Raw genomic sequence first — 23,254 nt, 5'->3', positions numbered from 1 at the left:
CAATTTCAGTTTCTCTCACATTTGTTAGGGCCTGGACACCAACACTGGTGCCATTAACAGGTTTTACATACGATATGAATTTATTTGGGTGTGTGAAAGATCATTTGACAATATTCTCCTTTGTTTTACATCTATTGTGGCGTAATCTCTGGTTGTTTAGGAGGTTTTTTTTTTTTTTTTTTTTTTTTTTTTTTTTTTTTTTTTTTTTTTTTTTTTACAGTGACTGTATGCCTTGCAGGTTCCAGGTTCCTTCCCATAATGAACTGTTCTACAGGCTACATATCCAGTGCATACTCAACTACTCTTTTAAACTTTAGGCCGAATCGTTCTACATGCTCATGGCTTATGATGAAAGTTTCAAGTTCCTCACTGAGATACGAGACTATTGATTTTTTATCTAGCTAACAGAACATATTTATCTTTCTGCTTGTTTCAGCTGTCCTTTGTAGTTTGGTAATTATTGTTGCCAGAACTTGTTCACTGATACAAGTTTTGATGTGGACATCCTCAAAAAGATCAGATCTATTTGTTGCCATTAGATCGAATATATTTCCGTCAGTGGACTTTTCACAACGAAACTGTCTCGAAATCTGGCAGAAAATCCAAAGAGATTCTGGTGATGACACAATCGATACTTTGACCGCACGATAACAATGGTGGTTTTACTGACGACAGTGCCGCTAAAGCAGAGTAACTAAATTGGGTTTCCGAAATTCCCTCAGAAATAAATATTCCGGAATTCGAACTAAGAACAACTGCCAAGATGAACTTAGAAGTAGACATCCTCGGTGTAGCGAAGTAGCTTAAATCAATAACGCCAACGCCTCCAGTCCGGATTGTATACCAGTCAGGTTTCTTTTCAGAGTATGCTGATACTATAGCTCCACATTTAGCAATCATAGAACCGATCGCTCGTCGAAAGATCCGTACCTATAGAAAAATCACACCGACACGCAAGAAAGAAAATAGATTAATCTGCTAAATTACAGACCCATATATCTAAAATGGATTTGCAGTAGATTTTGGAACATATACCATGCTCCAATATTATGAATTTTATCTCAGAGAAAACGATTTGTTGACAGTCAACACGGATTCAGAAAATACCGTTCTTGTGAAATACAACTAGCTATTTATCCTCTCAGTTCTGCGACGGAATTCGTGATTTCCTCTCAGAAAGACCACAGTTCGTAGTTGACGAAAAGCCATCAAGTAAAGCAAAAGTGTTACAGGCCCTCTGCTCTTCCTGATCTGCATACAGGATTTAGGAGACAATCTGAGTGTCAATCTTGGATTGTCTGCAGATGATGTTGTCATTTATCGACTTATAAAGGCATCATATGATTATCAAAACACACTGCAAAATGATTTGGACAAGATATCTGTATGGTGCGAAAAGTAGCTATTGACTCCAAACAATGGAAAGTATGAAATCACACACGTGAGTACCAAACGGAATCCGCTACATTATGGTTACACGATAAGTCACACAAATCCAAACGCTGTAAATTCAGTTAAATGCTTAGGGATTACAGTAACAAATAAGTTGGAACGATCGCATAGATGACGTTAGGGATAAAGCAAACCAAAGACTCCGATTTATTGGCAGAACAGTGATAAAATGCAACAGGTCTACTAAAGAGACTGCCTACACTAAACTTTTACTTCTGGAGGATTGCTGCGCAGTGTGCGATCCGTATTAGATAGGATCGACGGAGGACATCGAAGAAGTTGGAAGAAGGGTAACTCGTTTTGTACTATCGTGAAACAGTAGAGAGCTCCACGGATATGATACCCGAATTGCAGTGGAAATCATTAAAACAACGGGTTTTTCGCCTTGGCAAGATCTTCTCATGAAATTTCAACCACGAACTTTCATCAGTGTGAGAAAATATTTTGTTCATCATAATAGAAATCAGAGCTCCACAGAATGATGTAAGTGTTCCTTTTTCCCGCGCGCTGTTCGAGAGTGGAACAGTTGAGTAATATTTTGACTAAAGTTCAGTCTTGATCACTCATGTATGTTTTAATGATACAGGTAACCGGTTTCGGTTCTTTCTACAGAACCATCATCAGACCCATGGCTCCCTTAGGATGGTAGGCGGAGCTCTCCTCGCTGCTACGCAGTCAACTGATCAGTGACCATCCTAAGGGAGCCATGGGTCTGATGATGGTTCTGTAGAAAGAACCGAAACCGGTTACCTGTATCATTAAAACATACATGAGTGATCAAGACTGAACTTTAGTCAAAATATAACAATTAATTGATCACTGCTTTCCAAAAATGTTTACCAAAAAAAAAAGTTGAGTAATAGCTTAAAAGTGGTTCTGTGAATCCTCTACCAGGCACATAACTGTGAACTGCAAAGTAATCATATATATATGTAGACGGCGTTGCCTTATATACTACTAGCAAACACGGCAATGCTTCGCAATTTCTACAAACACACACACACACACACACACACACACACACACACACACACACACACACACACACACACACCACGGACAGACAGAGAGAGATGTCTTGTTTATTACTATTGCCGACGAAACCTTGATTGGGAATTGATATGTTGGCTACAACAGACCTCTCCTGTTGCTGATTCTGTGAGTATAGTAGCTTCAGTGACATCATTTTGCACAGCTTTAATCAGATCTGCAAATGTGCGAGATCATATTTGCAGAGTCGTGCAAATACTATCCCGCACATTTCCAGCAATATTATAATCTTAAAACAAAACGGCAAACAGTTGGTCATTCAGCTTTTATTTTTAAGTTTTATATATAAAGAGGAAGAATATGTATGGGAGAAACAATTTGACTACTGGTTTAAATGCTTGGCTATCGCAGTTAAATTTGTCTGTGAGAAAAAAAAACGAACACACATTTTTCGCAGCACACCATTTTCTGGCTGTCTGGTTTAGCATAAAACCTCTACATTGTTGTTTACCTATGTCCATCCCAATATTTCTTACACTACTGTATAAAAATTGGATGTTCCCCCTCTGACCATTCATTAGAGTAACGTGTTACAATTTGCAGAAAATAGGTCATGAACTTTAATACTTTAGGTAACAACTTTAAACTACGACTTGTCTTTAAAATTAAAGGTGTAGGATAGGGGAGACTTGTTTAATCGTGAGGAGTCCGCCTCCCAGTAGCTGAATGGTCAGTATGACGGATTGTCAATCCTCTGGGCCCGGGTTTGATTCCTGGCTGGGTCGGGGAATTTTCTCCTCCCAGGGACTGGGTGTTGTGCTGTCACTATCATCATCATCATCATCATCATCATCATCATCATCATCATCATCGACTGCAGGTCGCCAAAGTGGCGTCAAATTGAAAGACCGGCCCCCGCGAACGGTCTGCCCGAAAGGGGGCCCTAGCCATACGATTAAATAGATAAATCGTGAGGACCGGGTGGATAAACTGTCTTCATCTGTTAGCAGTAAGTTACTCGACAGAATACTCTTTTATCCACTATACAAAATATCTAGTAGCTCTAAAGCCTCATGACAATGACATTACTAGCAGTTCTCGATATTGTGTATAGCAGCTGTAGTCACCAAAATATTTTTAATCAACACTAACAACTTTGCTACCAGAAAATTTAATGCATCAGACTGTGTTTTCGGATACAATACTTTCGGTTTTATTTTTAAGCACGAAAAACAATATTTAACATTTGTGATTTTGAGCACCGTAACACTGTGAAGCTGATTTATAACGTCCTCAAACTGACTATTTGCTCAGAGAAACTGCAACATTACAACAGTGTCCACATTGTACTGATGGGTCATAAGGTTATAATGGTTGGACCTGACATTGTCTTGCTTCCATGTATGAATCTTACGGGATTCACGCCTAAAAGTGATGCTTATGACGTATATTTAGTTACATCCGAGTTTCGAAATCAAAAGAGAACGAAAGTCAGTCCATTCGCCCATTAGTCTGTTTATCAACATTCCATACATTACGTAAGAGTGTAGAACAATCTAAAATACTGGTACACTGAGACCAGGATCATCATTCTGGAAAGTACTGGACATTTGTTTGACGTATCACCTTTATAAGGATTATAAGCCGCGGACAGCGATTAGCTACACGTATGCTATAGAAAGTTTATGTACCTTTAACTGCCGGTTTTGGATTTTGAAATAACCATCCTCATATGGCTCTTAGCATCGTCTTGCAACATGAAAGCTTGCAGCAATCATCCGTCCATGGAATTGTAAAACTGAAGGGAACAAACTTTTTATACTGTACTTACCACTAGCTACTGTCTTCAAGTTATAAGAATTATAATGCTACCACAACTACGTTTCTCATAATGTACTCTATTTTGGATAAGATAGCGGTCTGTCGCCAGTTACTTCTTTCTGACGTATCATTTCGTGCACTAATTTACATTTCTCTCGGTTAGAAGCTAGATGCTAGGTTTTTTCCTCCATTTTAGAAACCTCACACAAGAAAGTGACTGTTGCATCACCGAGTACAGTACGATAGAACTTCAGCACTGCGATAGTGAGCGTACCTTCTGCATGCGCAGCCGCATGGGAGGTGGCTCGACCTGGTCTGCTGCAGCCACTTGCTCCTCATATTCGGCGGACGGCACCGTCACCAGGAACAACACGCCGTTCGACATGGCTCTTGCCTTGCACTATCTATACGTGTTGCACAGCGCACCGCACATCCGGCACTGCCCCACCGCCGTCAAATCTCGCCAGAGAATTTGTACTTCCGCGTAAAGAGACGCAGCACGTGTCTCTTGTTTACCATGCGCTAGTGCAAGTAAACAATGTAGGTAGTCACTAACTAATCCTCTGATTACCTTACCCTTCTGGATATCTCACCGCAAACAGCTGCCGAATAGAATATTATATTTTCATTTCCATCTGAACACATTGGTGCGGCCATATGTAACTAGTGAATACAAAAATGTTAGTGCACTATTAGACGTAAATTGTGATTGAAACTAAGACGAATCAAACAGTCAGAACATTGCGAAAAAGTACAAGTCGTCTTCCCTGCCTCACATATTTGAAGATAAAAAAATTTCATGAAACACTCCACCCCATAAATCGGGGATCAAAAAGTGACTGGTAAAAAAAAAGTATTCGCACAGTCACATTATGTTCCACAACCACCACAGTACGGATAAGGTAAAATGGTATTATTACAAGACTTCATGTCCCCATTTACTTGGTATTCACTGCTAAAGTAGGCGCTATCCGAACTCACACTTATCAAGAATCTCTCACTCATAACATCTGTTGATAAGAAAAAGGAAAGAATATTAACTGAGTTATTAAGAGACGGAAACGTTAGAGGAACTTGGCATCCCATCAAAATACATCCGCTTAATTGCTGCTTGCTACTCTCAGTCTACGGCCCAAGTGCGGTTTGGTAATCAACTATCACCATCATTCAGTATACAAAATGGATTGAGACAAGGAGATCCATTGGCGCCAATATTATTCAATTTGGCCCTGGAAAAAGTAAGCCGTGACACTTGTCGAACCAGAGAGATGGAGATGGTGGGAGCAGACACAATCTTGGCATTTGCTGATGATGTTGTGATCCTTGGCGACACTCTAGAGCAAGTACGCAGGGATACTTCCCGATTCCTCCACAATGCAGAGAAAATTGGGCTGGTGGTGAACGAGGAAAAAACTAAATATCTTGTTGTATCACGCCGCCGAGATCTCCCTCCTTCCATTGATGTCGACAGGCATACCTTCGAACGAGTTGAAGAGTTCAAGTACCTGGGCTCCATACTAACAAATAGAAGTGAAGTAACGAAAGAAGTACAGCAACGTATAACAAATGCTAATCGCATGTTCTTTAGCCTGAACAATCTTTTCAGATCTCGGCTGATATCGCAGAAGAACAAGATCCACCTATACACGACACTGGTGAGACCAGTACTTTTATACGGCTGTGAAACTTGGGCAACATCAGCAACAGCAGAAGAAGCAATATGTGCATTTGAAAGGAAGGTACTTCGGAAGATATATGGACCCATCTACAATGCCATGGAAGGTAAATGGGAACGAAGAAAAAAAGAAGATTTATACCAGCGGTATGGAAAGCCACACATTGGACGAATATTGGCGCAGAAGAGACTCCAATGGTTTGGCCACATCCTACGGGCAGACGGATCCCTTCCAAACAGAGTCCTCCACTCTCAACCCACAGGAAAACGCCCTAGAGGACGCCCAAGAACTCGATGGAAGGATAGGATAACAACGATCCTGAAAGAAGTGGAACCAGCAGCCGTGGAGGAGGACGCCAACGACCGGATGAGATGGACTGCCATCTGCAACAGCTCCCTCCTCTCGTGTAATTGACAGACACTGCGTGTGTGTTTTTTTTTGTTTTTTTGTTTCTGTAATGTATCCCTCTTGCCTTTTAAACCTTTGATTGAATGCCCTGTTTATTTTTTCGTTTCTTCTTTAAGCTGTAATGTACATATGTAACTTTTACTACTGTATAGAGTACTTTTGTAAGTCTTTTTGTCTTTACTTTTCCTTTTGTTCTTCTTGCTGTAGGCCTTAAAGGCCCGATAAGGCAATAAATGATGATGATGATTAAGAGACGGAGCACAGGCCGTGTTTGATACATACATAATTCATGTCGGAGAAAGTAAGAAATGATAAAGCATAAGATCAACTAAAGTTGATTTTTCTCGCACAGTCAGTGGAGCACCTTAACATTTGTGAAATTGTACCGTTGGAGCTAGTGACAGAAATTTTAAAAATAGCCAGCCCGGTGAAAGTGCTAGCGACTAAGTTAGCCTGGTGTAACAACATATCACCAAGCCTGACAAATCCTATTCTTTCATTGTAATAGCTTAGTTTTTTTACAAAAATGTATACATTTAGGTATTTATTCTAATAGTGAAATAGAAACTATGCACGAAATAAGAACCATAAAGAAATCAGTGTCATAGGATAACAGGATCTTATAGTGTTCTGGTTAAAATACTCTATAACCCAATGAAACAGTGTCGCCCCTCTTTCTGGCCTGTGATGTTTGAGCACTGGAGCATCCAGATTGGCGAATCATCGATTAGTGGCGTAGCAATGCATGTTTATCTTTTTTTCTCCTCTGTGGAAACTTAGTTAACAGCTCATCGGAGACGAAGGAGAAGAGTGAGGTAGCAATACCAGCGAATTTTCTGAGGGACCATGCCTGATTCGCCTCCAGTGAGTTAGAGAATTACTGATAACTCCTCTTACGAATACGATTTCCATGTTGTGCTGTTTGAGCACAGACTCGTATGGGTTCTTGTTGGGTATCGATCGCACCACGTGGTATGGCAGTGTTGGATCACACTAATGAAGCCACTGGAAAAGGATAAGACTACAGCATCTATGTTTTAGTAGGACAGACAATAGATGTCGCTGTATAGAGTCCCACTAGAGAATTAAATTTGAAGTAGGTGGGAGAGATATTAGCAAGAATTCTTCACATTTTTTTAAACAGGATAAGTGCATACCATTGAAACATGTCTAAGCTTATCAATCACTTTAAGGACGCTGCAGCTTTTTAATTACTTTTAAAATAAGCAATAATTTGTTTAATAATCTATTACTTTATTTTTGTTTAACAGGAGCCAGTGAGTCCTGCAGGACTGCTTATGGATACTGCAGGCACTGTTGATAATTCAATGAAGAAATGTGCAGTTCGATGAGTATGTGTCGGGTATACACACGTGCCAGTTGTCTAGATATAAGTTTTAAGCAATTTTTCGCACTTACTTTGAAAATGTGTCAATGGTTCCCCATCCAAAGAGTCAATCACACATTTGTTCGACTTACTGTTACACATACCAGAGGAAGCATGTGTCCCATCTATAACGACCTGGCCGTCCACATCTTGTCAAACCCAGCTACTCATCCCTGTTTCTTATTTGCAGGTGTAAACTGCGTTCTTTTTCTATCACGGGGGCGGGAACGAAACATTCTTGATAAACTGAGACAGGAATGACACTAACTCGGCAGCCAATTCATTGTGTAGGCTTTAGGAAAATTTCCACACACGTTTAGGTGAATATATTTCTGGCTCCCCCACTTCCGCCTCAGGTATATAATACACGAAATCACACACAACAGATTTCATACTATTCTCAAATTCTATTTACCTGTCGTTCAGTTAAGATAGTGTTGTGGCAATAATTACGGCATGTGGATTCAGCACGATAAACAGTGGCTCATCAGGTATGGGCCCTCCAATGAAACCAGAAGCATTTATCAGATGACACTTAAAGATATTATAGACAGCTGATGTTTTAAATTGGATTCAGTAAAACACTAATTTACAAAAGTTAACTGGAAATGAAAAATAGGACCATATTTCTTGAGAAGATTACCAGAAGAGGTACTGAATTAATTGCTAGTAAATCTTATTCACAGAACATTTGGCATACAACATGGTCGAAAACATGTGATTACAAAAGTTATGGGTGGAAAGCTACGCGTTTCGAAAACAAAAAACAAATCTGGAAAAATCTCTTCGTCAACAACACAACCATTAAGACGAATACGTTTGTATGTCTATCCTTGCCAAAGCACAAAGAATCCTTGGTTGTTGCAGAAATGCTCTACAGAATTCAGATCCGCCGATTTCCGTGGGAAGTTCACATGATGGCTATATTCAGCGACCATAAAAAGATTTACCAAGTCGATGCGGACGAATATTTTTTTTCCAAAAGAGAAAGTCTGCAGCTATCCAAACTGTTGCGCCTGATATTCTACAGAGAGTGTGGAACGAGTTGGAATATCGGGTTGATATTGCTCGAGTGTCTGGAGGGGGCCATATTGAACATCTCTGAACTTGTTTTTGAGTGAAAAAAAACCTTTTTAAATACTCTTTGTAATGATGTATAGCAGAAGGTTATATTATGTTTCTTTCATTAAATACACATTTTTAAAGTTGTGGTATTCTTTTTGAATCACCCTGTACTTGTAAAGGCACATGTTCTAGCAGTACAGGTAGAGTATCCCGTATGAAATCATGATAACGTGCTCCATTGAGCGTAGGTGGAAGAACATGGGGCCCAATCAAGACATCACCAACAATGCCTTCCCAAACGTTCACAGAAAATCTGTGTTGATGACGTGATTGCACAATTGCGTGCGGATTCTTGTCAGCCCACACATGTTGATTGTGAGAATTTACAATTTGATCACGTTGGAATGAAGCCTCTTCCGTAAAGAGAACATTTGCACTGAATTGAGGATTGACACATTGTTGGATGAACCATTCGCAGAAGTGTACCCGTGGAGGCCAATCAGCTGCTGATAGTGCCTGCACACGCTGTACATTGTACGGAAACAACTGGTTTTCCCGTAGCACTCTCCATACAGTGACGTGGTCAACGTTACCTTGTACAGCAGCAACTTCTCTGACGCTGACATTAGGTTTATCGTCAACTGCACGAAGAATTACCTCGTCCATCGCAGGTGTCCTCGTCGTTCTAGGTCTTCCCCAGTCGCGAGTCATAGGCTGGAATGTTCCGTGCTCCTTAAGACGCCGATCAATTGCTTCGAACGTCTTCCTGTTGGGACACCTTCGTTCTGGAAATCTGTCTTGATACAAACGTACCGCGCCACGGCTATTGCCCCGTGCTAATCCATACATCCAATGGGCGTGTGCCAACTCCGCATTTGTAAACATTGCACTGACTGCAAAACCACGATCATGATGAACACTAACCTGTTGATGCTACGTACTGATGTGCTTTATGCTAGTACTGTAGAGCGATGAGTCGCATGTCAACACAAGCACCGAAGTCAACATTACCTTCCTTCAATTGGGCCAACTGGCGGTGAATCGAGGAAGTACAGTACATACTGACGAAACTAAAATGAGCTCTAACATGAAAATTAAGCGTTTACGGACACATATCCACATGACATCTTTTCTTTATTTGTGTGTGAGGAATGTTTCCTGAAAGTTTGGCCGTATCTTTTTGTAACACCTTGTGTATATATATTGCATGGCGCAGGGGGTGATGGAAGTCCGGCGTTTACCTGAACGGCGAGGGAAGACCACTTGCCCAGGCTGGGACTGATCGTACGCGTTAGTGCTTTTGTGCCTCTTCTCTTGCGGAATGGATAGCCACATTTATCCTATATAGAAGCTTGGTGTCGAGCTAATTGTAGAGTCTAGTCACCGCCGCATCATATAGTACTTAGATCTTAACTTCAGTTCTACGTCACACGTCATCTGCTGTTCTTGCGTCGCCTTCCGTCAATACAACTTTCGCCGTGTTCCAGCACAGCCTCCTTTCGACCCTTGCTGTGCGACTCTGCGATCGCCGAACGTTAGCATATACCAATCGAGTGTGTCGCTGATATTCTCGGCAGCGCTCTTCCGTGATGGAATTTTGTATATGTTTGACGGTCATATGAAATTCAAACGAAAGTATTCAGAAGTTATTCTCCCACAAAATAAGAAAATAAGAAGCGTTCACAGATTGTAAGCAAATACGCTCTGGGCGTGACCTCATTTGTCTCTTAGAATTTACATCTACCCTCTGGCAGTCACCTTATAGTGTGTGGTGGAGGATACTTCTAGACCACTATCACTCTCCTCTTCCCTAATCGAATAGCGAATTGTGTGTGGGAAGACGAGTGTGCAGGTAAGCCTCCGCAAGAGCTCTGATTTCTGTAATTTTATCGTCGTAGCCACTTCACGAGACGTAGGCCTATGTAGGAGCAAGTAATATGCTGCCCAACTCCTTCTGCAACGTCCGCTCTTGGAATTTCAACAGTAAAACTCAGCGTGACCCACAACGCCTATCTTGTGCCATCTGCCACTGGAGTTTGTTGCGCGTCTCTCTAACTGTTTCACGTTTATTACAAGATTTCGTGACAAAACGCGCCGTACTTTGCTGGATTTTTGCTGTCTCTTCTATTAATCTAACCTGGGTCACTTGGTTCATGGATCAGTTGCATGTCATTAACATTTTTGCAATGCGACTCAGCCTGCCATCTGCTTTTCCTACAACTATAGTTTTTTTTGTCGTGACACTTTAGTTCGCTCCAAATGTTTATTGTTAACTAATTTTGGTGTTACTGTTGCCAGTGATTTTTCTCCAGTATTATAATCGAACAGCAACGAATCTCTTCGACTATTCCTGCAAAGTCGTTGATCCTCCTGCGTTTCTCTGCAGTGTTTTGTTCTATAGACAAAAATGAGAAGTCTCAAGGACCTTTCGACATTAAACACTAGATCAGTCACGTATGCAGTAAACAGTAAATGGACTGTACCAACCCCTGTGGGTACATCCGTAATTACCTTTACATCTGTCGACTCAATCCTGCTCCTAGAACAGCCAGACAATAAATCCCACGAAGGTAAAATTAGAGACATTCGAGCCCATGCGGAGGCGTACCAACAATCGTTCTTCCCGTGGACTATTCGCAACTGGAATAGGACATTGGCACACAAAATACCCTCAGCCGTACACCATGGGGTATCTTGCAGTATGTAGACGTAGATGCAAACGGCGGTGTCTTGTTCTAGGTTCTATCGCGAAGCCGGCCGTTGTAACCGAGCGGTTCTAGGCGCTTCAGTCTGGAACCGCGCGACCGCTACGTCGCAGGCTCGAATCCTGCCTCGGGCATGAATGTGTGCGATGTCATTGGGTTAGTTAAGTTTAAGTAGTTCTAAGTTTTGGGGACTGATGACCTCAGAAGTTAAGTCCCATAGTGCTCAGAGCCGTTTTCTATCGCGAAATTCGTTGGAAGTGTTGCAGGAAAATAGCCGAACATGCATTTATCATGACAGGGATTCATCCCCGGCCTGCCGCTGTGGCCGAGCGGTTCGTAGGTTTGAATCCTGCCCTGGGCATGGATGTGTGTGATGTCCTTAGGCTAGTTAGGTTTACGTAGTTCTAAATCTATGGGACTGATGACCTCAGATGTTAAGTCCCATAGTGCTTAGAGCCATTTGAACCATTTTTCTGATTCATCCCTTGAAATCCCAAATATGAGTCCTGTGACTTAACTGGAACGCCATTTCGCTCCGTGCTTAGTGTGAAAGCATTCGCTGTTCGGTAAGCGCGTGCTGAATTTTACACACTCTTGTCATAACATGAATTAGCACGAATTCTCCCAAACAAAGCGCTGTCTTTTGTTATGAGGTCGTCGTCGGTCTGCTAGAGACTTTTGTTCAAAACACACATAGGCTAACTCTTGAAGCCTGCTCTGCCTAGTTTCTTTCAGGAGCTTCTCCGTTGCGATTTTTTCACTCTTCTTAATATCCTTTAATTTTCTACTGTGTGTTTTAACAACCAAACGCAAAAAATTGTATAAAGTCACACGCGTTGTTCTTTTCGACTGCAATGATTCATCTGCTCAGTCAAATATTACTGCCTATGGCATGCACTAGCCAGTCAGTAAACACACGAAATCATTAAACATTAGTCATAAATGTTGGCATTACTTCAGTCTTTTGGAAGAACCTTCAGAAACGGGAGCGGAATTCACACCATCTGTTCAAAAGTATCCGGACACGTATTAGTGGACATTAACATGGTGTGTGCTAGCACTTCGCCTTGATGACGGCTTGAACTCTCATAGGCACACTTTGTAATGACGTGGCTGAAAGGCTGTGGAAGAATGGCTCCCCATTCTTCTCAAAGAGCAGAAACCAGAGAAGATAGTGATGATGGATGCTGGTGTCTGGAACGAAGTCGACAACTGACTCAACCTAAAGGTTTTCTACTGCGTAAAGGCCGGGACTCTAGGAAGGCCACTGCATTTCAGAAACCTTATCGTCCACGAAATATTGCCCCACAGACAGGTGCGGTGGCGGTGGCCCCCCTCCCCCGCTGGAGTATCATATTACAATGGATAAAATCACATTAGAAATCAACGAATATATTACTTCAACAGATTCAGAAGGAGAGCTGAAACTACGGAGGAAGAAGTGGGTTGATGAAATTAAAAATCTGAAACAGCAACTGAAGATTTGAAGAACTGTGACAATCAGTTTTTCTCAAATATGTATGTTTTACGTCAAATATTTGGGACTATTCCCGTCACCGCGAGCACTCCTGAAAGAAGCTTCTCTACTTTGAGACGAATAAAGACTTATTTTCGTAACACAATGGGGCAGGTGAAACTAAATGGATTGGCTCTTGCAAATATCCATAAAGAAAGAGGTATGGACATTGAAAATATCATTGACATATTCACTAAAAAGAAACAGGGACGAATGAGTGTGACAAACTGGGCAGAAGACGGAAATAACCAGTGAATTTTGTTACAAAATTTTTTTATATTCATGTTAAGTTCAAGTTTTTCCATTCATGTCATTTTCTGTATCTAGAAAATTAATGTAAACTTATTTGTTGTAAGTTGACCTTTTGTGGTTTATGTAATTTATAAAATCTCCCATGTTGAAATAAGTTTTTTTACCCTGAACTCCAAGACAGTTACGAAAAACTACTTCAAGCAACACCAAATTTTACCAATTCGTCGGATATTCCATTCCCCCAACGCCCCCCCCCCCCCCCTTTTGATCGACTTCTAGAATCGTTTCTGCCCACAGATGCTGCTTTACGGTAGTGTGCACTGTCACGCTGATACGAACAGTCTCTGAACTGTTTTTATACTACAGGCGGTACAAAACGCTGTAAAATGTATTTTTAGCCTTTTGCATTTAGGATTTTCTTAAACCTTCATTCCGTAACAACACCTCCCCCGTACTTCACTGCTGGCACCGCACGTGATGGGAGGTAACGTTTTCCATTCATTCGCCAGATCTAAAACCTTCGACCGGTTTGCCGCAGGGTGTAGCGTGATTTGTCACTCAATTCGTTTCCAGTCATCCGCTGTACAATGGCGTCGCTTTTTACACCTATTCAAGAGTCAGAAACGTATGGCGTATGAGGAACTACTCGACCGTTGAACCCCATGCCTTTTAACCCCATGCGTACAGTCATTGTGCTTGATGGGCAGCTGGTAGCACGTTGGGACTATTTACATCAGTGCTTGTAACGGTACCACCGTACCACTTTAAAACGGCAATCAATACTAACGTTATACCTCTGCGAGGAATTTTTATGTAGTTGACTGTGATATAACGTAATAGAAACAGAACAATCAAACTGCGATTCGTTTCCAGACATGCCAACTTTCAAAAGTGGAAAATCAGGAGAATTTTAGCGGTGTACTATTGTGAATTACAACACACCCCTGACGATTAAAGTTGCAATAATTCAATAACTGTAATAATTCAATTACATTTGCTTTATTATTTACATGTAAATACTGAATAATGGACATACCTGAGCCTTCGGACTGTATAATTTATCATTCAACATGCTGAACAATATGAATGATGAGTTCTGCAGGTTTATTTGGATTCACACACATTCAAATGAAGCCAGACAGTTTTTTAATGGAATACGGAATTCCCGTAAAGTGGAATGTAGAAGATCAGCAATATTAGTTCCAGTGGCATCCCCTTTTAAATTAGGCACGGAGAGTGGGCAATTTTGAATTTCACGGAGTTCAGGGCTGAAGAACGATACGATAATAGGATATGACTTTAAAGTTCGTTTTATTACTACCATCGGTAGCAATAGCGAATGGATTCGACTGCAAGTGCGTAATAACTTTCGCTTTTTCTTCCATGCACATTTCCGTAAGGATAATGGTCGTTTTTGTTCTGGCGCACCCATATCGTTTCGCAATTTCAGAATCGGGAAACATTTTGCGAAACAAAGGCCCAGCGTGGTCGGCACAGTTTATAGGCAAGTTATGCTCTACAATAAATGTGGTAAATAAAGCCTCGGCATTCGTCACAGAATCTACATTTTGGGGTTTACACGAGAACTTAAGTTTCTGGTTCCGTTCTACACAATGGACACTCTCCTGGTGTTTTTTTAGTTTGCACATGTTTAAGAATGTCGCAATTCCCGCTATGAGCTACTGAAAAGTCACATCTACATACACCACAAAATGCGCAAGTTTGTCCCTTCTTCGATTCACTTAAACACGGAAACTCTTCCTTATACACGTTTCTGAACACTGCATCATATTTCTTCGCCATTCTGCACGAAAAATAGTCAACACCTCCAACATACGCAGCCAACAACTACTACTAAGTACACAAATCGCGCAACAGAACTGAGAACACAATGGTTCAAATGGCTCTGAGCACTATGGGACTTAACATCTGAGGTCATCAGTCCCCTAGAACTTAGAACTACTTAAACCTAACTAACCTAAGGACATCACACACATCCATGCTCGAGGCAGGATTCGAATCTGCGACCGTGGCAGTCGCGCGGTTCCGGACTACAGCGCCTAGAACCGCATGGCCACCGCGGCCGGCTGAGAACACAATGATCCTACGTTCTAGACAATGGTCTTGTAGCAGTGATGCCAACCCTCGCGCACCGTTTCCCCCTATATTGCACTTCAAATTCCCCTAAATAATTTATCACACCGTCGGGTAAGCAAGCGGGGTAGTGGAGCGGTAAGGGAGTCAAGAACGAAATTGTCGAGCGGAGGGGCGGGGAGGGGAGGGTAGTAACCCGAAATATTTTCCCCCCTGAAACATTTATTTCTCTAACTTCCCCCTAGGCAGCTTAATTCCCCCTAAATTTAGGCGGGAATTCCCTAACTTGGCAACACTGCCTTTTAGACACAACAATGCTAATCACTTCGGTTGGAACAACTATCGCCTACTCCTTGTCCACGCTAACTTTACTATTGCGCTGGTGCTACCAGAAGTGGAGGAAATTGGCACTAGTTGAAAGATATTCATTTGTCTCCGAACGCTGCCAACGATAAGTTCCTTAATTCCTTGTAGATACGAAGCGCGTCCTACGCCTACTGCCGCTCCCGACAGCCACCGCACCAATCTACCAAGTTATTGTTAACATAGACAAGTAGCAACCATACCTTGTCATCCACCAATATATCGAAGGCGCAGGATTTTCAAATAGTAAGGAAAGTATTGAAACTGCTCTGAAAATCAGGAGATCGGTCTTCACTGTCGGGAGATTGGGAGGAAGAAGGAAAAATCGGGAGTCTCCCCCTTAAATCGGGAGAGTTCGCACGTCTGCGTTTCTGAAACACTCCAGCAGAGTATAACTAACAGTAAACAAGTGGGTCAGGAACAGACGTTCTCCCAGTACAAAAGTAAGTTGTAACGTTACATATTAAAACCGGTCGCCAGACTAATTAGGCATTCTTGTGTCAAGCAAAATGATAAAGCAGAAGGCAGTGCTAAGGCTAACCTAACCTGCCTTGACACACACACTAAAATCTTTCCTTATTTCTGTTAATACTACAACACAGTAACCTAACCTAGCAGATACATGTGCTACTAACAAACAAATGGTCAATGAGAAAGTAAACAATAACATTGCCTCTCAACAACACGTATCTTAAATGAACTAGGTGTAACAGTTTATAAAACCAATTATTGACACACATGAAACTAGTAGCAATAATGAAAAGGGAAAAAACTTCTACATCTACATCTACATCTATACTCCGCGAGCCACCTTACGGTGTGTGGCGGAGGGTACTTATTGTACCACTATCTGATCCCCCCTTCCCTGTTCCATTCACGAATTGTGCGTGGGAAGAACGACTGCTTGTAAGTCTCCGTATTTGCTCTAATTTCTCGGATCTTTTCGTTGTGATCATTACGCGAGATATATGTGGGCGGTAGTAATATGTTGCCCATCTCTTCCCGGAATGTGCTCTCTCGTAATTTCGATAATAAACCTCTCCGTATTGCGTAACGCCTTTCTTGAAGTGTCCGCCACTGGAGCTTGTTCAGCATCTCCGTAACGCTCTCGCGCTGACTAAATGTCCCCATGACGAATCGCGCTGCTTTTCGCTGGATCATGTCTATCTCTTCTATTAATCCAACCTGGTAAGGGTCCCATACTGATGAGCAATACTCAAGAATCGGACGAACAAGCGTTTTGTAAGCTACTTCTTTCGTCGATGAGTCACATTTTCTTAGAATTCTTCCTATGAATCTCAACCTGGCGCCTGCTTTTCCCACTATTTGTTTTATGTGATCATTCCACTTCAGATCGCTCCGGATAGTAACTCCTAAGTATTTTACGGTCGTTACCGCTTCCAATGATTTACCACCTATGGCATAATCGTACTGGAATGGATTTCTGCCCCTATGTATGCGCATTATATTACATTTATCTACGTTTAGGGAAAGCTGCCAGCTGTCGCACCATGCATTAATCCTCTGCAGGTCTTCCTGGAGTACGTACGAGTCTTCTGATGTTGCTACTTTCTTGTAGACAACCGTGTCATCTGCAAATAGCCTCACGGAGCTACCGATGTTGTCAACTAAGTCATTTATGTATATTGTAAACAATAAAGGTCCTATCACGCTTCCTTGCGGTACTCCCGAAATTACCTCTACATCTGCAGATTTTGAACCGTTAAGAATGACATGTTGTGTTCTTTCTTCTAGGAAATCCTGAATCCAATCACAAACCTGGTCCGATATTCCGTAAGCTCGTATTTTTTTCACTAAACGTAAGTGCGGAACCGTATCAAATGCCTTCCTGAAGTCCAGGAATACGGCATCAATCTGCTCGCCAGTGTCTACGGCACTGTGAATTTCTTGGGCAAATAGGGCGAGCTGAGTTTCACATGATCTCTGTTTGCGGAATCCATGTTGGTTATGATGAAGGAGATTTGTATTATCTAAGAACGTCATAATACGAGAACACAAAACATGTTCTATTATTCTACAACAGATTGACGTAAGCGAAATAGGCCTATAATTATTCGCATCTGATTTATGACCCTTCTTGAAAATGGGAACGACCTGCGCTTTCTTCCAGTCGCTAGGTACTTTACGTTCTTCCAGCGATCTACGATAAATTGCTGATAGAAAGGGGGCAAGTTCTTTAGCATAATCACTGTAGAATCTTAAGGGTATCTCGTCTGGTCCGGATGCTTTTCCGCTACTAAGTGATAGCAGTTGTTTTTCAATTCCGATATCGTTTATTTCAATATTTTCCATTTTGGCGTCCGTGCGACGGCTGAAGTCAGGGACCGTGTTACGATTTTCCGCAGTGAAACAGTTTCGGAACACTGAATTCAGTATTTCTGCCTTTCTTCGGTCGTCCTCTGTTTCGGTGCCATCGTGGTCAACGAGTGACTGAATAGGGGATTTAGATCCGCTTACCGATTTTGCATATGACCAAAACTTTTTAGGGTTCTTGTTTAGATTGTTTGCCAATGTTTTATGTTCGAATTCGTTGAATGCTTCTCTCATTGCTCTCTTTACGCTCTTTTTCGCTTCGTTCAGCTTTTCCTTATCAGCTATGATTCGACTACTCTTAAACCTATGATGAAGCTTTCTTTGTTTCCGTAGTACCTTTCGTACATGATTGTTATACCACGGTGGATCTTTCCCCTCGCTTTGGACCTTAGTCGGTACGAACTTATCTAAGGCGTACTGGACGATGTTTCTGAATTTTTTCCATTTTTGTTCCACATCCTCTTCCTCAGAAATGAACGTTTGATGGTGGTCACTAAGATATTCTGCGATTTGTGCCCTATCACTCTTGTTAAGCAAATATATTTTCCTTCCTTTCTTGGCATTTCTTATTACACTTGTAGTCATTGATGCAACCACCGACTTATGATCACTGATACCCTCTTCTACATTCACGGAGTCGAAAAGTTCCGGTCTATTTGTTGCTATGAGGTCTAAAACGTTAGCTTCACGAGTTGGTTCTCTAACTATCTGCTCGAAGTAATTCTCGGACAAGGCAGTCAGGATAATGTCACAAGAGTCTCTGTCCCCGGCTCCAGTTCTGATTGTGTGACTATCCCATTCTATACCTGGTAGATCGAAGTCTCCCCCTATTACAATAGTATGATCACGAAACTTCTTCACGACGTTCTGCAGGTTCTCTCTGAGGCGCTCAACTACTACGGTTGCTGATGCAGGTGGTCTATAGAAGCATCCGACTATCATATCTGACCCACCTTTGATACTTAGCTTAACCCAGATTATTTCACATTCGCATTCGCTAATAACTTCACTGGATATTATTGAATTCTTTACTGCTATAAATACTCCTCCACCATTGGCGTTTATCCTATCCTTGCGGTATATATTCCATTCTGTGTCTAGGATTTCGTTACTGTTCACTTCCGGTTTTAACCAACTTTCCGTTCCTAATACTATATGCGCACTATTTCCTTCAATAAGAGATACTAATTCAGGAACCTTGCCCTGGATACTCCTGCAGTTTACCAATATTACGTTAACTTTTCCTGTTTTTGGTCTCTGAGGACGGACGTTCTTTATCAACGATGATAATGTCCTCTCTGGTAAGCCGTCAGGTATTTTATCGTTTCGCCCAAGGGGGAGTCCCTCTAACCTAAAAAACCCCCGTGTGCACGCCACACGTACTCTGTTACCCTAGTAGCTGCTTCCGGTGTGTAGTGCACGCCTGACCTGTCTAGGGGGGCCCTACAGTTCTCCACCCAATAACGGAGGTCGATGAATTTGCAACCATTATAGTCGCAGAGTCGTCTGAGCCTCTGGTTTAGACCCTCCACACGGCTCCAAACCAGAGGACCGCGATCGACTCTGGGCACTATGCTGCAGATATTAAGCTCAGCTTGCACTCCGCGTGCGATGCTGGTTGTCTTCACCAAATTAGCCAGCCGCCGGAAGGAACCAAGGATGGCCTCAGAACCCAAGCGGCAGGCGTCATTCGTTCCGACATGTGCTACTATCTGCAGCCGGTCACACCCAGTGCGTTCAATAGCTGCCGGAAGGGCCTCCTCCACATTACGGACGAGACCCCCCGGCAAGCACACCGAGTGCACACTGGCATTCTTCCCCGACCTACCCGCTATTTTCCTGAGGGGCTCCATAACCCGCCTAACGTTGGAGCTCCCTATAACTAATAGGCCCGCCCTCTGTGACTGTCGGGACCTTGCCGGAGAATCGGCCACTGGCCCAACAGGCGAGGCATCCTGTGGTGGCTCGGAAACGATGTCATCACCACTAGGAAGCACCCCGTACCTGTTGGAAAGGGGTAAGGCAGCTGCCACGCGGCCAGATCCCACCTTCGCCTTTCGGCCAGGCACGCGCGAGCCCACCACTGTCCGCCATTCACCCTGGAGTGATGGCTGACCGGTAAGATGCTCACTGCCGGAAGACGCAGCGACATCAGGGGTTCCATGTGATTCCAAGGCCACCGAAGTAGGCATAGGTCTCACCACAGTTGCCCCAACGCCACTACGAGCCGACGCCTGCGCCTCGAGCTCGATGAGCCTAACAGACAAAGCCTCCACCTGCCCCCGAAGAGTGGCCAATTCTCCTTGCGTCCGCTCACAACAACCACAGTCCCTACACATGACTATGTTTACCCTACCCTATACGGTGACAAATTCCCAAGATAATCTTCTGATGAGCTACTCTGATAATCAAGAAACACTCACTGAAATACGAGACGCGAAAACTACGCTAGGTTTTCCCAGAAAAACTATTTAAAAGCTAAGCGCAGCAAATAAGTACAAAAACGATTTATACAAACAGTACTCGCTGCTGCTGGTGCTCTCGCTCTGGCTGTCACAAGACAACTGCTGATTCAAGTGACTAGTGGCTAACGGCCGCGAAACAAACAAAAGACGGTTTTAGGGCGCTTTCTGTTCTAAACGATCAAGAAAACACTAAGAAATCTAACACGAAAACTACGTAAAGTTTTATCAAGAACTGTTAGTTACTATGCAGAGCAGATAAACACAAATAGAATCCCTTCCTTAGTGGAAGGTCGTAAACAAAATGCAAAATAAACGCTTTATACAAACAGTACTCGCTTCTGCTGGTGCTCTCGCTCTGGCTGTCACAAGACAACTTGAAACGATTCTGAATTTAAATCAGGGGGTCTGCTAATGATGATAATCTACAACTTCAGTGCTTAGTACAGGGCTCTATACCTGTGCATTAGAATAGATAGGTCTTTCTTAAACTCGGTTTCAAGCAACTAAACAGAATGCAGATCTAACTACGCTGGGTCTGAAGGAGCCTTTGCAGTGCTTCATTAACTAAGCAGTCTAATATACGAGGACCCTTAAACTTTCATGGTTTGAAGAATCATGCTCATTAAAAAAACACCAGTTTGTATGTGAAATGGTAAGTATTCTTATCATTTATTATTAAATAAGTAAAGTACAACAAACTATAACTCTTTAATTAACAAATGTGCTTTGATAAGCAGTCTTTTGACCTACTCAAAAGTATAATTGGCTGTACAAATGACAACAGAACATTAAATTCAAGCTAAATCATTTTCTCATAATAAACTAGGGCACTCGTAATTAAATGCACTAGGATACGATTCCAGTCCAAGGTTGTGGTTTGGGATAATCACGGGTGTAAGATATGAGCTTTCAGTAACACCACGATTATTATTAAAATCAGCCAAACTTCACAAACACCTGGTCTATTTACTGAGTGCCAAATATAAAGAATGTAGTGGAAGGCAGGTGGTACTGGTGGCGTAATTTGCAGTGGCTGTTAACCTGCCGGCAATCCAATGATCCGCTACTGCTAGCGCAGTGTTAACCACAGCACTGCTCTTCTCGGACGCCTTACTCATCACAAAGGACGAATTGCCACTTGCGCGCCATCCACATCTTTCCCACTCCGCCAGGCTACTTCCGTAGCTGCGGGGCTTCCCCACATCTTTTACTTTCAACACTATGTTCCCTAACTATGGATCAAGTCATTTACAGTACATTATACAACAATAATTTCAGTAGTTATTTAAATTCACAAGCATAATTTAAACAACATCGGTTCAAATGGTTCAAATGGCTCTGAGCACTATGGGACTCAACTGCTGTGGTCATCAGTCCCCTAGAACTTAGAACTACTTAACCCTAACTAACCTAAGGACATCACACACACCCATGCCCGAAGCAGGATTCGAACCTGCGACCGTAGCAGCAGCGCGGCTCCGGACTGGAGCGCCTAGAACCGCACAGCCACCGCGGCCGGCAAACAACATCGTTCCAGTCATCCACGGTACAATGGTGTAGCTTTTTACACCAATACAACCGTCAGAAACGTATGGCTTATGAGGAACTGTTCGACCGTTCTACACCACGAAGCTTTAATTTTCGAGTACTCGTAATAGTGTTCCATAGATTTCGTGTTTGTTTTGAATACAGTCCAGAGAGAGTTAGTGCCTATTTTCATTGTTTCCAATGAGAAGTGTCTAGTAACCACAGTTTAATCAGCTATCGGCCGCCTTTAGTGAATTAGCAGTCTAGTTAAAAGTTGATTACTTAACTCTCTACAGTAAATTGTTGATTTCTTGGGATGGATAGGATGTGTGACTGCTGTGTACGGACGCAGGAGGAGCTGGCCACTGTTCGCGAACAGCTGAACGTGTTGATGGCCGCGGTCAGCCGTCTTCAGGCTGCTGCCTCAGAGTGCAGCGGCAGTGGGGAGTCTGGTGCGTCGTATGGTATACCCCAGGTGTTAACATGCTCACCCACGGTCCCTGCTGTCGAGATATCTTCGAGGGTACCGGGCGCGGTTGGGCCACCCTCTCCCCAAGGGGAGTGGCTGGTTCAGCGGCGTTCCCGTCGCACGAGGAGCAGGGTCAATGTGGAGGCTGCCCGTGTGGCATTGCCTGCTCTGCCTGTGAGTGGACATGTGGCAGCTCCTTCAGCAAGGTCCGAGCAGGCACACGGGGGGAGGGGTTTATTAGTGATTGGGAGCTCCAATGTTAGGCGGGTGATGGAGCCCCTTAGGGAAATAGCGGAAAGGTCGGGGAAGAAGGCCAGTCTTCACTCTCTCTGCTTGCCGGCGGGTCTCATCCGAGATGTGGAGGAGGCCCTGCCGGCGGCGATAGAGAGCACTGGTTGCACCCGACTGCAAATTGTTGTTCATGTCGGCACCAATGACTCCTGCCGTCTGGGTTCAGAGGTCATCCTCAGTTCATACAGGCGGTTGGTGGAGTTGGTGAAGGCGGAAAGCCTCGCTCGGGGGATGGAATCTGAGCTAACTATTTCTAGTGTCGTTCCCAGAACCGATCGCGGTCCTCTGGTTTGGAGCCGAGTGGAAGGCTTAAACCAGAGGCTCAGACGATTCTGCCGAGATCTGGGGTACAAATTTCTCGACCTCCGCTATCGGCTGGAGAAGTGTAGGGTCCCCCTGAATAGGTCAGGGGTGCACTACACGCAGGAAGTGGCTACAA

At 43.0% G+C, this 23,254-nt stretch overlaps 1 protein-coding gene across 3 annotated transcripts in view; it reads right to left on the bottom strand.

Moving 5' to 3' along the window:
- Positions 1 to 4,670, bottom strand: part of LOC126176702 (uncharacterized) — a 194,762-nt gene extending 190,092 nt beyond the window's left edge. For all 3 annotated transcript variants that reach the window (XM_049923866.1, XM_049923868.1, XM_049923867.1), the window contains exon 1: positions 4,538 to 4,670. In XM_049923866.1, the coding sequence (XP_049779823.1) occupies positions 4,538 to 4,648 (111 nt within the window). In that variant the 5' untranslated portion in view covers positions 4,649 to 4,670. The remainder of the gene's footprint in view (positions 1 to 4,537) is intronic.
- Between the last annotated feature and the right edge of the window lie 18,584 nt (positions 4,671 to 23,254).

Source organism: Schistocerca cancellata, chromosome 3, assembly GCF_023864275.1.
Source record: "Schistocerca cancellata isolate TAMUIC-IGC-003103 chromosome 3, iqSchCanc2.1, whole genome shotgun sequence".
Lineage (NCBI taxonomy): Eukaryota > Metazoa > Arthropoda > Insecta > Orthoptera > Acrididae > Schistocerca > Schistocerca cancellata.
This window is presented reverse-complemented; position numbering and strand designations above follow the sequence as displayed.